This window comes from Aphis gossypii, chromosome X (genome assembly GCF_020184175.1).
Source record: "Aphis gossypii isolate Hap1 chromosome X, ASM2018417v2, whole genome shotgun sequence".
NCBI lineage: Eukaryota > Metazoa > Arthropoda > Insecta > Hemiptera > Aphididae > Aphis > Aphis gossypii.
This window is the reverse complement of record NC_065533.1, coordinates 12,798,641-12,813,276: the sequence shown is the minus strand read 5'-3', so window position 1 is coordinate 12,813,276 and position 14,636 is coordinate 12,798,641. Positions and strand designations below refer to the sequence as shown.

At 34.8% G+C, this 14,636-nt stretch overlaps 2 protein-coding genes and 1 long non-coding RNA gene across 3 annotated transcripts; 2 read left to right on the top strand and 1 right to left on the bottom strand.

The window, feature by feature from the left end:
* The first annotated feature begins 4,219 nt into the window (after positions 1-4,219).
* Positions 4,220-4,687, top strand: LOC114130662 (protein GVQW3-like). Its single transcript, XM_027995670.2, has one exon. It carries the CDS (start codon positions 4,220-4,222, stop codon positions 4,685-4,687), a length of 468 nt encoding a protein of 155 aa, XP_027851471.2.
* A 5,647-nt stretch (positions 4,688-10,334) lies between these two features.
* LOC126552352 (general transcription factor II-I repeat domain-containing protein 2B-like) lies at positions 10,335-11,312 on the bottom strand. Its single transcript, XM_050207041.1, has 2 exons — positions 10,979-11,312; positions 10,335-10,879 (listed from the first exon to the last, which is right to left on the bottom strand). Exons 1-2 carry the CDS (start codon positions 11,310-11,312, stop codon positions 10,335-10,337), a joined length of 879 nt encoding a protein of 292 aa, XP_050062998.1.
* A 1,391-nt stretch (positions 11,313-12,703) lies between these two features.
* LOC126551888 (uncharacterized) lies at positions 12,704-14,636 on the top strand. Its single transcript, XR_007605772.1, has 3 exons — positions 12,704-13,158; positions 13,362-13,829; positions 13,891-14,636. It is a non-coding gene; the product is annotated as an uncharacterized LOC126551888 (long non-coding RNA).

The window sequence follows — 14,636 nt, the reverse complement described above, 5'->3', positions numbered from 1 at the left end:
CCAGTATTTTCTATCTTGGCTTAACCATATGAAGGGCCGTCCCACCACAACTGGGGGATACTAAGCGATTGAACATCAATGCCTCTGGTTGTTATGTTAGCAGGATTAATGCTGGTGGGAACACGCATCCATTGCATTGGACTGGCGAGGTCAATTATTTGTGCTACCATGTTAGCAACAAATACCTTGAGTGGTTTAGGCGTGTTAATCCAAGACAGCATGATCGTTGAATTTGACCCAAGCATTATGTTTGAAGAATTTTTAATAACGTCCACTTTAGAAAATTCAAGTACAAAATTATGAACAAGCTCAGCCATTAGAAGCGCCCTAGAAAGTTCAAGTCTCGGAATTGTAGTTGGCTTCAGTAAAGCAACCCTAGATTTTGATACAATTAGTGACACTGATATGCTACCACTTGGGGGGCCAAAGATCTTAAATAAACACATGCTCCATAAGCTTCTTGTGACGCATCAGCAAATCCACGAAGCTCAATTATTGAAGCGTCGACATTAAGAACAGTTCTAGGCACTCTAATTTGTTGTTTAATTTATGATAAAAGTACTTCCAACGTAACACGAAATAAGTTGATAATGGAGTCCCAATCCAAGTTTCAAAGTCCATAATTGTTGCAAAAATATCTTGCCTTTTATAAGCATTTATATAAGCATTTTATATAGCCCAAGGGGGTCAAATATTGTACTTATATCTGATAACAAAGAAAGCTTTGACATGACTACAGAAGAACCCCAGTCCTTTAAAATGAATCTGAAATAATCAATGCTAGACTGCCATGTTAGCCCTAGAGCACTTATGGTTTACTTAATCATTGAACTTCAATAAATAAGATGGATCGTCTTGAGTATGTGGAATTTGATTGAGCAATTGTAGAGATTTGAACACCATTTTCTCAATGGCAAACTTGCTGCATTCAATATTCGACATAATTCAGTATAAATGAAATAGCATTCATTTATAGATGAAGCTCAAGTAATCAAGTCATCGACATACATATTTTCTCTATATCTTCAGTAAGGACGTATCTATGCACACGAAAACGTAACAATATTGAAAAAAAATTCAGGCTGGATGGTCGGCCCTCGTAACATCTATCATTAAGGGAAACACCAGACTTGCTTTGAGCTAAACCAACGAAAACGACACGTACCTTAGTGGTAAGTCTATTTGAATTTATAACTGCATGGTGAGGCAGATAGTAAGATTTAATTTCTATTTCATTCGTAGATACCATTTCCATGTGGCCGAGAGCTAGATACTCTGCCATCAACTTGCGATATTCGGTGGCTAAATATGGATATTTAGCTAAACGTTTTTCAGTCTTTCAAGTCTTTGAACAGCCATGTAACGAGAATCGCCAAGATCATCAATGGGCTGATGAAGTGGTAATCGCACAACAAATCTACCATGTTTGTCACGACTAATAGTTTTCAAGAAGTGTCTTTCAACTTCAGTCTCCTTTTTCCGAAGTGATTCAGATTTAGTGCTTGGTAAAGCTAATGCTGATTGCAAGTGGGATGGTGTGTCGTTATTTCATTATTGGTATGAACTGATGATAGAAAAGCCCTCCAAGCTAAACATCATCCTAAAGTTGTATGATGTAAAATGGCACTATCAGCTAAAAGATACTTTTGTCCACTAAAAATAGTAAAAAAAAACGACTTTGTCTGGTTCTGATGACGATTAATCAAACTGTGTACTATTGATATGTTATTTTTCATGATGACGTTTACCACATTTTAGGATATGAAAAATGTCTGCACTTGCTAACTCTGTGTCCATAGTGAAGCATAATCTGTTCTTTTCAACAAGGTCACGGCGCTCATTCATATTCATTCCATCAAACTGCATACAACTAGGCAATCTATGTGGATCTACACACAAGTTACAACGTAGAGCTTTATAAGGCTTTCGTGTGTTGATCATTATTAGTATCTGCAAACAAAACCTTTTTTGTACCACCTTTGTAGGTCATGTTGTTTTTGACTGCTTCGCCACAATAGGATACTGTTGCAATGTCACCCGCTTCATAAGCTGTTATACGATTGGACAAGAACACTTCTAAATCCTTATACTTAGGTAAATCCTTTGTATCTTGTTTGAGTTGCCACTCAGAAACAGTTACATTATCTAAACGGGTACACATGAGGGTCACTAGCCAGGCATCCCATTGATCCACTGGTTGATTGAGGGGTATTAGAGCATTAATATTTGAAGAAATATGGTAATGTAATCGCTGTAGTTCGCTAACCGAAGCCACTGTCACTTTAAGTGTTGTAAGCAGAGGCCGTTTATGTGATTGTATAATTGCACTTTTATTTTCATATCTTATTTTTAAAACATCATAGTTCAAAACATCATATTGATAATTTTCTTCTGTTGTTTTAAAATTTTGAATTACTTCTCTTGCTGAGCCTTCAACACATTATTTTTAAATAATGACATTTTTGAATAATTGCTAAATCTTCATTTTTGTGAAATATGGTATCAAAATCATCAATGAAGGTTGTCTATTATTACCAATCCCCGTTGAATGAAGAAGGATTGAAAGAAGGAAGCGCTTTAACATATTGAATTTTTTATTTTTTGAATTATGGCTATAAGATGGAGTGGTTAATGACTCATTGGCTCTATCACACTGCTCTAAAAGCTCTAATAACGTTGACTTTGAATCAAAAAACCATCGCCGCTGTTGATAACAACCTGGTTTTTCAAAAACTAGTGCAACACTACGGCAATAGGCACTTACAAATTATTGGCACCACTTTACAAACATAAAAACAAAAAAAACTAATAAATACCCATAACACCAACCATATGGAATATTTCTATTTTTATATTAATAAGCATTAAGTTGCAGTTTTTTTGACCTAGATAACCTATGAATTTTTGACTAAACGCTTTTCTATATAAATTCTTATTCTAGTCACTTTGATAACTCCAACATGTAAAAAATGTTGTGTTATATATTTTTCCTACACTTATATATGAATCAGTGTCATATAAACAATGGTTATTCATCTATTTGAAATGCCTATATGATGTAACTATGTATGCATAATAACAACCGATTGCTAAAAACAATCACTGTATTGGCATTTTTCCTCAGAATGCATTGTCGCTAGCCATCAATCATCATGTCTACTGGAAATGTTTGGCACCGCAGTTATTGCGGTGTACTTAGAAATAACCTATTATTTTTTTTCCAAAAAAAGTTTGGGTAAATATGTTTTAAAATTTTAGACATTGTCGTAGATAACTTAAAACTAAATTTTAGGTTTATTTGGTTAGTAAAATATTCCTGCTATTTTCAAGAGTTAATTACCTATAATTATTCTTGTTTTTTCTTTTAATATTTAATGATTTCACCACTACCTTAAAATATGTTATCTATCACTTCATATGGGAACCGAATTCTCAGCAGCAATAACAAATATATAATATGGTTGATATATTTAATAAAATTTTGTTATGTTTCTGTGATGTATAAATAGTTTTAAATAACAAATACAAATTAATTTAATTCAATTTATTGTAAATATTAAAATACAGTTAGATAGTTAGATAGTCAGATAGTTTATGAAAAAAAGTAAAACCTCATTAATTCGGACAGCAGTTTATAATGCATAATTAGTTCTCTAAGGTTAAAGCAAAAAGGGCAAGCTGACACGGTTCGAAGCATTTTCCGTGTACTGTTCCAAGTAGATCCAAAATTTCAGGAAGTAGCGAATCGCGTCGTTACGTGGACCAGAGAACCGGATACGTTAATTAGGGTAATGTTAAATTCAAGGCTGGACATTAATGAGTTAATAAGTTAATTTTTTTTTTAAATTCTTAAATAAGTAAAACGACAATATTTTAGACTCTTTTTAGTGGATTCGGACGAGTGAATCAGAAATGTATGAGATTTAGTGATGCAGATTTTAGTCCATATAATATACGAAGGTACGGTTGGAAAGTCTTGTCGAATGTTGAAGTATTTACACCATCAGAAGAGACGTTGGATGATACGAGGGCGAACCCAAAAGAAACCGAACTGATGTTGTGCGGGACAGAGTTTTAGTAGTACCGCGTATTTGCTGGCAGGGACGTATAGACATACTTCTCAACATTCAGTATGCCAACGGCCGTCATCGTAGAGGATTGCGTTACGTTGGTGTAATTTGTTTTTTTAAAGTTATTTTGCGTACTCGTCGTTTTTTTAATGGCTGAACAGCGCGCGGCTGTCAAGTTTTGCTTCCTGCTCGGGAAAACGGGCACAGAAACCCTTGAGATGTTGAAAACGGCTTACAAAGGTGATGCTTTAGGGAAAACTCAAGTATTTGAGTGGTTTTCTCGTTTCAAAAGTGGTGAAATGTCGATAGAAGATCAAGCTCGCTCTGGACGTCCTTCGACGTCGCTAACCGACAAAAATGTAAAAAATATTCACAAAATTAACCTGGAAGATCGAAGGAAAACCATCGAAGAAGTAGCGGAGAGATCTGGTGTGACATGGAGTTCAGTACAGAGAATTTTAAGTGAAAATTTGGGGATGAAACGGGTGGCTGCAAAATTTGTTCCTCGACTGCTGACTGAGCAGCAAAAACAAGGCCGTTTTACGGAGGTTTTTGACCAAAAATGGTATGACCACTGTGTCCCATCCACCCTATTCACCCGACCTGGCTCCCTGTGACTTCTTTTTATTCCCAAGAATGAAGAGACATGAAAGGAAAGCGTTTCGCGGACATTGGTGAAGTAAAAAAAAAAACGACGGAGGCGTTGGCAGGCATCACAAAAGATGAGTTTAAAAAATGCTTCGAAAATTGGAACAAAAGATTGGACAAGTGCATTAACTCCAATGGAAAGTACTTTGAAGGAGATTAAATGTTTTTTGTAAAAAAATTAAATAAATAACTTTGTACAAAAATAGTTCGGTTTCTTTTGGGTACGCCCTCGTATAGATAACGTTTTTTGATATAAAATAATCATTATTCCCCATATCGAAGTGCAATACACCTCGTCGTATTCGACCAGAACCAGAATGTATTGTGATTCCCCCGATAAGAACGGTGAGAAGAAAAATCGAATCTTATGAATCTCAGACGTCAACTAATTTGGTGAGTTAAAATTATAGAACACGTTTAAATGAAACTCGATATTTTCCTCGAGATTAGATGTGTTTGGAACGTTAATTTTATGAAAAAAAAATAATAAAAATAAAAATTCATATGTCTGATTTAATTTTTTATAGCCCGAATCTGCAGTGGAACACGAAAATGTACCATCCTGTTAAAACTGCTGTCAACACTTGATAGAAAAACAGGTTTGTAATACCAATCAATTACATTTCATAAAATAGTATTAATAATAAAATACACCCATATATTATACATATATGATTTAATTGTTCATAGCCTGAACCTGCAGTGGAACACGAAAATGTACCATCCTGTTCGAACTACTCTCATGGCATAATGGAAAATTAGGTTTCTAATACAAAAGATAACTTCTATCAACACATAAAGTAAATGTTGTTTTTTTTCCTTTTTTTTAGCAGCCAATAGCTAGAATTCCAGTTCTAGTAACACAAAGAGGAGAACCTTACCTAGCTGGTATAGTAGCCAGTGTGGAAGGGGAAGTGGTGACAGTACAATTTCCAGGGAAAGGATCATACGTATACGAAAAACAAATATTATACCTTTTCGATCACAATTAGAACCCAAACTACAAAGACAATATATAAGGAAAAAAATAAAAATGTATGAAAATGCAATTATTCAATAAAAATATGTAACCAATCAACTGTGTGAATCGACATTTGACTCGTTAATAATACTCCTTTTGAAAAAAAAAATATACCACTAGTTAGGTATATATTATTATACATATAGTTTAAACACTTCAACGATAAACTTAAATATTTGTTTAATATGATAATATTTAATATTTATAATTTACCAAGCTAAAAAGAAAACAAAAAAAGCGGGCAAGTGAGTACCGCTCTGCTGTACATTAGGTGCCGTATGGATCATTATTATATATTATAGGAGTGTTAAATTTGAATCCAATGATAGTTATCATTGTATACTAAAAACGATTCTGAACGAAGATGATTTGTCAGCCTAGGATATAATTTCGAGTGGTTGGTGAAAAAGGTGGTTTATGTTTTAATGGCCTGAATACAACAAAATTTAAGTTCTTTTATAATAATTGTAAGCTAAACTTATGAAAAACCTTGTATTAAATTTTCAACTCTTAGCTACTTATACAAACATTTTTATTTAATATACCTATAAAATAATTTGCAAATATTCATGGTTTTGACGAATTTTTGTCAAAATTTGAACTTCAAATGCTAATAAAAAAAATTGTGCCTATGTATTCTTATAATTTTTTAATCACTTTAAGAATAACTTATGAGAAACTTTGTATAAAATTTTCAAGTATTTTGATAGGGCCAAAAAAATTTTATCGACCCTTCAAAAAAAAACCGTTATTTAACGCGGTTTTGTAAAAATTTAAATTTCAAACACACATAAAAATTTTTTGTCTGAATCCGGTAGAGTTTTTTTTACAGATATTTGAAGAAAAATGTCTGTGAGTGGCCTCTTTGGCTTTCCACGTAGCTTCGGGATCGTCCTTGTTGGAGTATATGTAGAGGCGCTCTTTCGCCAGTATGTCGATTGGTGCCATTGATGCCACGACGAGTGCCGCTTCTGCCGAGACGGTACAGTAGGCGGAACACACTCTGAGAGCCGTTTTCCGCTGGACCTTCGCCATCTTGTCCTTGCCCGTGGCGCTTATGCGGTTCGCCCAAATCGGCGCACCGAATAGCAGCAGGGAGTTCACCACGTTGCCGAGGAGTTTCCTTTTTCTGGGTGTGGCGGCGCTTATATTGGGCATGATTCTGCTTAGTTTTTGGCAGACAGCGCTAGCTTTGGCTGATACGATGTTGGCGTGCTCGGTGAAGTTCAGCTTTGAGTCGATTTGGACGCCTAGGTACCTAATGCTGCTGCTGGTTTGCACCTTGGATCCTTCCACGGTGACGTCCACGTCGTTATGCGTTCTTTTGGTGGTGATAATGAGGACTTCGGATTTTTGAGCGGCGATGTGTAGGCCCGCTTCCCTGAGTCAGTTGGAAGCGCTGCTAGCAGCTTCTGTGAGATCCTTCTCGATGTTATAATTCTCGCGGGCCTTGGACACTAGAGCGATGTCGTCGGGGAAAGCGATTGGAGTGAAGGATTTCGGCAATATAACGTTGAGAAGATCGTTGTAGAGGACGTTCCAGAGCGTAGGACCGAGGACCGAGCTCTGAGGAACGCCGCTGAAAAGCTTCACGATTGTTTGTCCTCCTGAGGTAGTGTAGATGATCGACCGTTCTGACAGGTAGCTGTCAATTAACCTGCAGAGATATGCGGGCGTATCCTTCTCGCGTAGGTCGTCGATTATCCTGTCCCATGATGCCGAATTAAAAGAGTTACGGACGTCTAGTGTAAGGACCCCGGTCTTGAAGTTAGGAACGCTGTCCTCCGCTATAGACATCAACAGATTCACGGCGTCGGTGGTTGATCTACCGCAGCGAAAACCGAATTGACGGTCGCTGAGACCGCTGTAGATGTCTAGATGTTCCCTGAGCCTGTGATCGATTACCTTCTCCAACAGCTTAGCTGAGCTGTCCAGAAGGCATAGAGGTCGATAAGATGACGAGTCTTGAAGGGGCCTGTCCCCTTTCCTCAGCAGCACGAGGCGAGCTTTCTTCCAGGCAACTGGGAAGTGTCCCTCTCTGATACACTTGTTGTACACGCTGGCTAAAATCTCGGGGCGTTTGACAGCCAGGAGCTTCATGGCCTCGTCGTTCGGGATGCCATCTGGTCCAGGAGAGATTTTATTCTTGGTACGCCTAGCCGCTAGTTGCACTTCTTCGTTTGTGATAACAACTCCGGAGAGGTCTGCTTCAGAGATGCTGGGCCAGTATCTGGGTGTGAGAGGGGGATGGGCAGGAAACAGGTCGTTGACTATGCGACCGACCGTGTCGGGAGAGTCTAGGCCCGGGATAGGTTGGTGCCTCTTTAATTTGCCCATGACCAATTTGTATGGGATACCCCAGGGGTCCCTCTCCACCTGGTCGCAGAGCGCCTTCCATGCACTGTTCTTGGCAGTTTTGATTGTCTTGACTAACTCCAGCTTGGCGTCTTTGGCTGCTCTTTCCTCCGCGATTGCTGCTAGAGGGCCCATGCGTTTCCTTTTTCTTTGGAAAACCCTACGTGCGTGATTGGCGGTTTTTCTTAGGTCATTTAATTCCGGGGACGATATACCATCTTATTATAACAAACCTCCCAATAAATTTATTTAAAATAATCATTCTACAGTGGCTATTGAATTCTCTATAGGAATTAAATTTATAATAATATAGCTGTACTTATTTTCAATTGTTTAAATATTATAAGTTAACTCAAATGTCCTTTTTTTGTTTATATTATATTTAAGATAAAATGTACTATATTATTTTAAAATAAATAATAATTTTTTATGTTTGGTTTTATACACTACCCTTTATTTGATGATAGAATTAGTACGAAGTAGCAAAATCACTGCTACCCGAAACTTTCTCATGTCCAGTCCACAAACTCCTTTATTACAACTTTTTCTGTTCTTAAAGTACTTAACTTTTGTTTTGACTTTTAGATGTGAAATGAAACGAAAGTTAATCTAATTTCTAAATAGTCGGCTATCAATGTAAATAGTAAATTCTAAATAGAAAATACAGCATAGCAATTTGCATTTTGCAGCTATAAAAGTAGTGATATATTTTAACATTGAACATAATAATAATAATTTTTACAAAGCAGTTTGTTTGCAGTTCCATTTAGTAGATGGCGTTGCTGCTTGTTATGTACCGAGCGAAAACATTTGGGTTTCCACAGATAATACTTCGTTTCCAGTCCTGTATATCTTAGTCCGTGGTTTAATCTAACTATTTTTTATTTTTTTTTATTTTATTTTTTTTTTTATTCCAATACTAAATTGACATTGACATTCTTATGTCAACTATATTCAGTAGAAACAATGCATATAGGTGTACCGATGTACCTGCATGTAGTGTAGATACTCTTTTAGTTTTTTTTTTTTTTAATACATCCAACATTTTCTTGTTGTTTATATTGTTGTTTTTATTTATTTTTTTCTACCTATAGTTTACCTATCCCACACTATTATAAGAGTATTTTCATATTTAATGGTGGCGTTTAAATATTTTCTGTTGAGTTAACGTGTTTTACGGTCAAAATATACGTACCGGTGGAATTTATGTTATGACAGTAATGCATATGCAAAACGTATATAGGTACCTATTATCGTAAGTCTATATGCGTCTTCTCACACAGACACGCAGTGTACAGGGTATTGTATTGTGTACTGCAAGGATCTGATTGATAGTAGAACAAAGACCTATAAAATGTAAAACGAGATTTCTAAGAAAAAAATGTTTGGTCCATAATAGAAGGGTGCCATAACAGTTCCATACCACATCTAATTAAATTCTAAATAAAAATAAATTATTTAAATTATGTAGTAACTAGTAATTTATTAATAATAATAACAATTGTTATTTTTAAAAAAAAGTAAAAATTTCATTGAAAATATTGCAATTATCATCCTTGTAGAAAAGCTCAGCAATTTCATCGGTAATTGGTGGTAATTGGTGGGACAGCTAGTAATAAATAAACGACTATTTTTATTATAAAAAATTATTTTTTCGTGTTAATAACAATGTTATTAAAATTTAGGCAATCAAATTGAAAAAAAATGGAATCTGATACTGGTCGTCCACTGGCTAAGGAAGTAGTAAAAATTATTGTTGCTGAAACTACTTAAGTAGCAGTTGTATGTATAATAATTTAAAAATTTATAAATAATATATTATTTATAATAATAATTTATTTATTATTAGAAAAAGGTGGCATCAAAATATTACAAACACTTTAAATGTGAACAAGAAATTAAAAATGTAATCCAATGTGCTGAAGATAACTGTTACAACCTAAACAAATGTTTAAATGAATTTAAAAAACTAAAACATTGTTATAAAGCAGCGGTCCTCACCAGGTTTTTAGAGAGGGCCAAATGTAATTTTTGAAAATTCCTTGCGGGCCGCATACATTTTTAGTGATAATAATTAAAAATATAAAAATTATATATACATATATATTATACATTTTGTTAGGAAAGGGTATTGTAGGAAAAAGTCACACATGTTTTCATTTATATTATTAGTAAAGTATATATTTATTAAATTATTAGATTGATAATTTTTAATTTAGCTTTTGATTAATTTATTTAATTTAATGTTGTTTTGATGTTGATGGACGGTACCTCTCTGTTTGTTTTATGATCTTGTTTATGTCTGCGGGTGTATTTGATGTTGACAACCGCAGTAAATCGTCCAAATGCATATCACTCAAACGATTTCTGTATTTGTTTTTTATAAATGTTAACTTACTAAAAGCAGCTTCACACAAATATGTCGACCCAAAAAATGTTAGAATAGCTTTTACATTTGATAAAAGGGAAGGATATTGATGTTCCTCAAGTGTATTCCAAAATTCCATTGCATTATTTTTATCATTAAAAATATCTTTTAATGTTATGTCCTCATGTAAGTCAATTAATTCGTTTTTCAATAAACCAATGTTATGATTCATAATATTAATTTCAAATATTTCTTTTGTAGTTACTGCCCACGGATTTTCAATAAATCGAAATGCATTTCTTAAGTTTTTAATATCATTGAAACGACTGTTCATTTCATTTTTTAAAGTGACCAATAGTTCAAGCAATTGTGGTTTTAGAGTTTCTATATCAGTATCATCAGAAAAAATGTTATTTTCTTTTTTCATTACATCAAAATTGGAAAAACTTGAAAAATCATTATCAGATACTTCTTCAATATACATTTTGAGCTTTTCTTCAAAAGCAAAAATCTTACTGGCCATGTGAGGGATAAGTTTATTTTCTCCTTGCAGATTTGTTTGAAGTATATTTAAACTTTTTGTTACATCTGCAAGAAATGCAAGTTTGTACCAAAATTCTAATGAGTTTATTTCAGGAAATTCACCTTTTTGTTCGTGGATAAATAATTTAATTTCTTCACGAAGGGAAAAAAATCGTTCTAAGACTTTACCTTTGCTTAGCCGTCGTACTTCAGTATGAAACATAAAATCACTGTATTGGGAATTTAGTTCAGAAAGAAAATCTTTAAATTTTCTGTGATTTAAATCTCTAGCTCTGATAAAATTGACGATTTTAATTGCTTTATTCATGACAACACTAAAATCATTTGGAAATTTGCATGATAAATTTTCTTGATGAATAATACAATGGAAATTGATTAATTTTGGTTTTACAATTTTATTCTTAATAAGAGTAACAAGACCAGACTTAGTTCCAATTATTGAAGGACAACCGTCTGTACATATGGAAATTAAATTTTTCCAATCTATTTTATTTTTTTCAAAAAATGTAGAAATTGTTTCAAAATAATCCACACCACGAGTTTGGTTTTTCATCGGTATGACTTTCAAAAAGTCTTCTTTAATAATATTATCTTTTGAACAAAACCTAACAAAAAGTATTAATTGAGAAGTAGAGCTTATATCTACTGACAAAACTAATGCTAAAGAAAAAAATCGGCAATCTATTAATTCGTTGTAAAATATATTATTTATAATAATAATTTATTTATTATTAGAAAAAGGTGGCATCAAAATATTACAAACACTTTTTAGAAGAAATTAAAAATGTAATCCAATGTGCTGAAGATAACTGTTACAACCTAAACAAATGTTTAAATAAATTTAAAAAACTAAAACATTGTTATAAAGAATAAGGTATAAGCTAATAACCGTTATGACTATTTATTATATTATATTGTTATTTTTATTTTTAGATTGTTAGGCTATTGCAAGATGCTACTGAAAGAGCAACATTTTCACCCTCTACAAACTATCTTTGTTCGTTTTAAACAAAATTTTATTTACTTACTAGCTGTCCCACCCGGCGTTTCCCGCGCAAAAGTCACCTCAGGTGAAAACCGAGATTTTTTTTTTATATTAAATAAATTAAATGAAATTAGGCATGGGCCGTTCGACCACCCACCCTCGAGCAGTGTAGCTGCGATTCCAGAAGATGCTACAGCTACGGCAATGTCGTGAGTACTTCTAACTTTCGCTAAAATCAAATTGATTAAGAAAGTTTTTCCAGTTCCATCTGGAGCATCTAAAAAGTATATTCGACCCTCATTATTATTAACACTAGTAATAATTTGATTGTAAGCAAACTTTTGTTCGTAATTCAGAGATTTTTCATTGTTTCTTACGACGTCTTCTAAGGCTACTAAGTCATAACTTGTTTCCTTGAGATACTCTCTATTATCAAATTGTACCACAACATCCAGCATCCTGCTGTACCACAGCATCCAGCATCTAGATGTACCACAGCATCCTGCTGCACCATAAAATCCTGATGTACTACAGCATTCAGCATCCTGCTGCACCACAACATCCTGCTTTCTCATTGTGCATTGTTGGTCTACTGCGAGACTCTCCCGGCAACAGCGAAACGCCCTTTGGAAAATCGTATAAAATCAACCCTTTCGTTTTGAAACTTACACATATCGTAGTAAGTACTCCGAGCTACCATACCTGTAATTTTGGTGAACCTACTTAAAATATCACGGAGACGGCGATCTCATTGTGCATTGTTGGTACAGCAATCTGCGTATAGTATTACGCCGTATTACGTATAATCGTGTTGCCATGGATACCATTTTATACCATTAATAAATATGTATTTATGTTATTCAAACGTTGTTCACCCATTTTAACTAATATTAAATACTTCTTAACACTAACCGAACTATATTCTAAAATTAACATGCATTTCCGAAAAATTGTGGCGCTGGTTTTACGCGAATTCGTTGCTCGTACAGTTGGAACCAACCCACGGTCGGTATCTAAGGAGGAGTACGAAAGTTTTTTGAAAACCATCAATTGCCGATCTCATGTGGTTATAAAAATGTTTAATATTTTATTTGGCCACCCTCCGAAGAGCAAAGCAGTTAGAGAGTTCGTGGAATGCTGGATTAGGAACCATCGGATATTAGTCGGGGTAACACATTATTTAGTAAATGATTCAAATGCTAAAATCTTATATTATACTTAAAAAAAGGTGGGTAAGTGTCGCTCTGCTGTACAGTAGGTTATAAGTGGGTCACCGTTTAATGGATGGTATTAAATTTGTATTCAATGATATATCGCTCCGGTCAGAATCTAAAATGAAAAAATAATAATTATTTATGTTTTTACTATTAGCCAATATTCAAGAACAGCTATCCAGTCGTAAATAAACGTTTCATGTTTACTGATATCGATTTCCATCCGTACGACATAAGCTGGTCGGACTGGGAAGATCTACAAAACGATGATGTAAATGATGTGATGAACCCACACGAGGACACAATCAGTGACATACGAAAAGTGCTGATGAGTACGCAAGTCCCACGTACCCAAGTTCTAAAGGGTACGAATGATACTTGAGTATCATTATCTACGTCCTGTTCATTGCATCCAGCCACGTTTTGCATTGCACATCGGTTATAATCTATTGAGGGTCCGGCCACAGCTTGCACACCTGCATTTTCCTGTTCGTGGCATTTCCGCCGTACTCGTTTAAATGGGGACAAAGGGCGGAAGTCTTGAACTGCAGGGCGTTGACGTATAGTGACTTCGTACCCTTTAGAACTTGGGTACGTGGGACTTGCGTACTCATCAGCACTTTTCGTATGTCACTGATTGTGTCCTCGTGTGGGTTCATCACATCATTTACATCATCGTTTTGTAGATCTTCCCAGTCCGACCCGAAGCCCTGAAGACATTGATTCCGAAGAAAACATTGCAATTATAAATATTCGAAAGCGTAATGAACCGGAGGAAGACCTTCCTAGTGGCAAATGCATCGACGATGAAGAGTTTACACCAGCTGTTACGTGTTCCAAAAATACACAACAAAACCGTCCGGTTATTGACTGCCGGCGATATAATTTCCCACACATGCGAGAAAGAGGTAAATGCCAGAGTAATTTATGTGAAAGCAATTATGGCGACGAAGGGGCTTGCACGAATGTTAATGCTGAAAATCATGGACGACACGATGCAGTTTATGCAGTGGGCATGCCAGTCAATGTGTATGTATCTGGAAACCCGTATTTAGCGGCAGTCATAACAAAAATAACCGGCGATAAAGTTTATGTTAAATATCCCGGATGATTATACGATCAATACGAATATTACATTCCAAATAAAGATATTTCCTTTTAAAAGTCAGTTTACAAATGGAATATTTTGTCCGATAAGACCAATAGCCAAAAACAATCCAAGGAGACAAACTCTCTGAAATAAAATCATGTTATACGAAGACCGTATGCAACGCTATTTAACACGTTAATCAAAACAAGGCAGTTTTAAATTACAAATTGTTTAAACAGCAGCATTTTGTAATGATAATATTATACTATGATTATGGATATTTTACATTCCAGGGACGTATTTTTTTTAGCTATAGGAACGTCGGTTATTTTTTCAAATTAT

Coding starts and splice junctions, on each gene's coding strand:
- LOC126552352 (XM_050207041.1), bottom strand. CDS start 11,312: ATGAATAAAGCAATTAAAATCGTCAATTTTATCAGAGCTAGAGATTTA. Junction 10,880..10,978: donor ACTTATCCCTCACATGGCCA/GTAAGATTTTTG, acceptor TAATGAAAAAAG/AAAATAACATTTTTTCTGAT.
- LOC114130662 (XM_027995670.2), top strand. CDS start 4,220: ATGGCTGAACAGCGCGCGGCTGTCAAGTTTTGCTTCCTGCTCGGGAAA.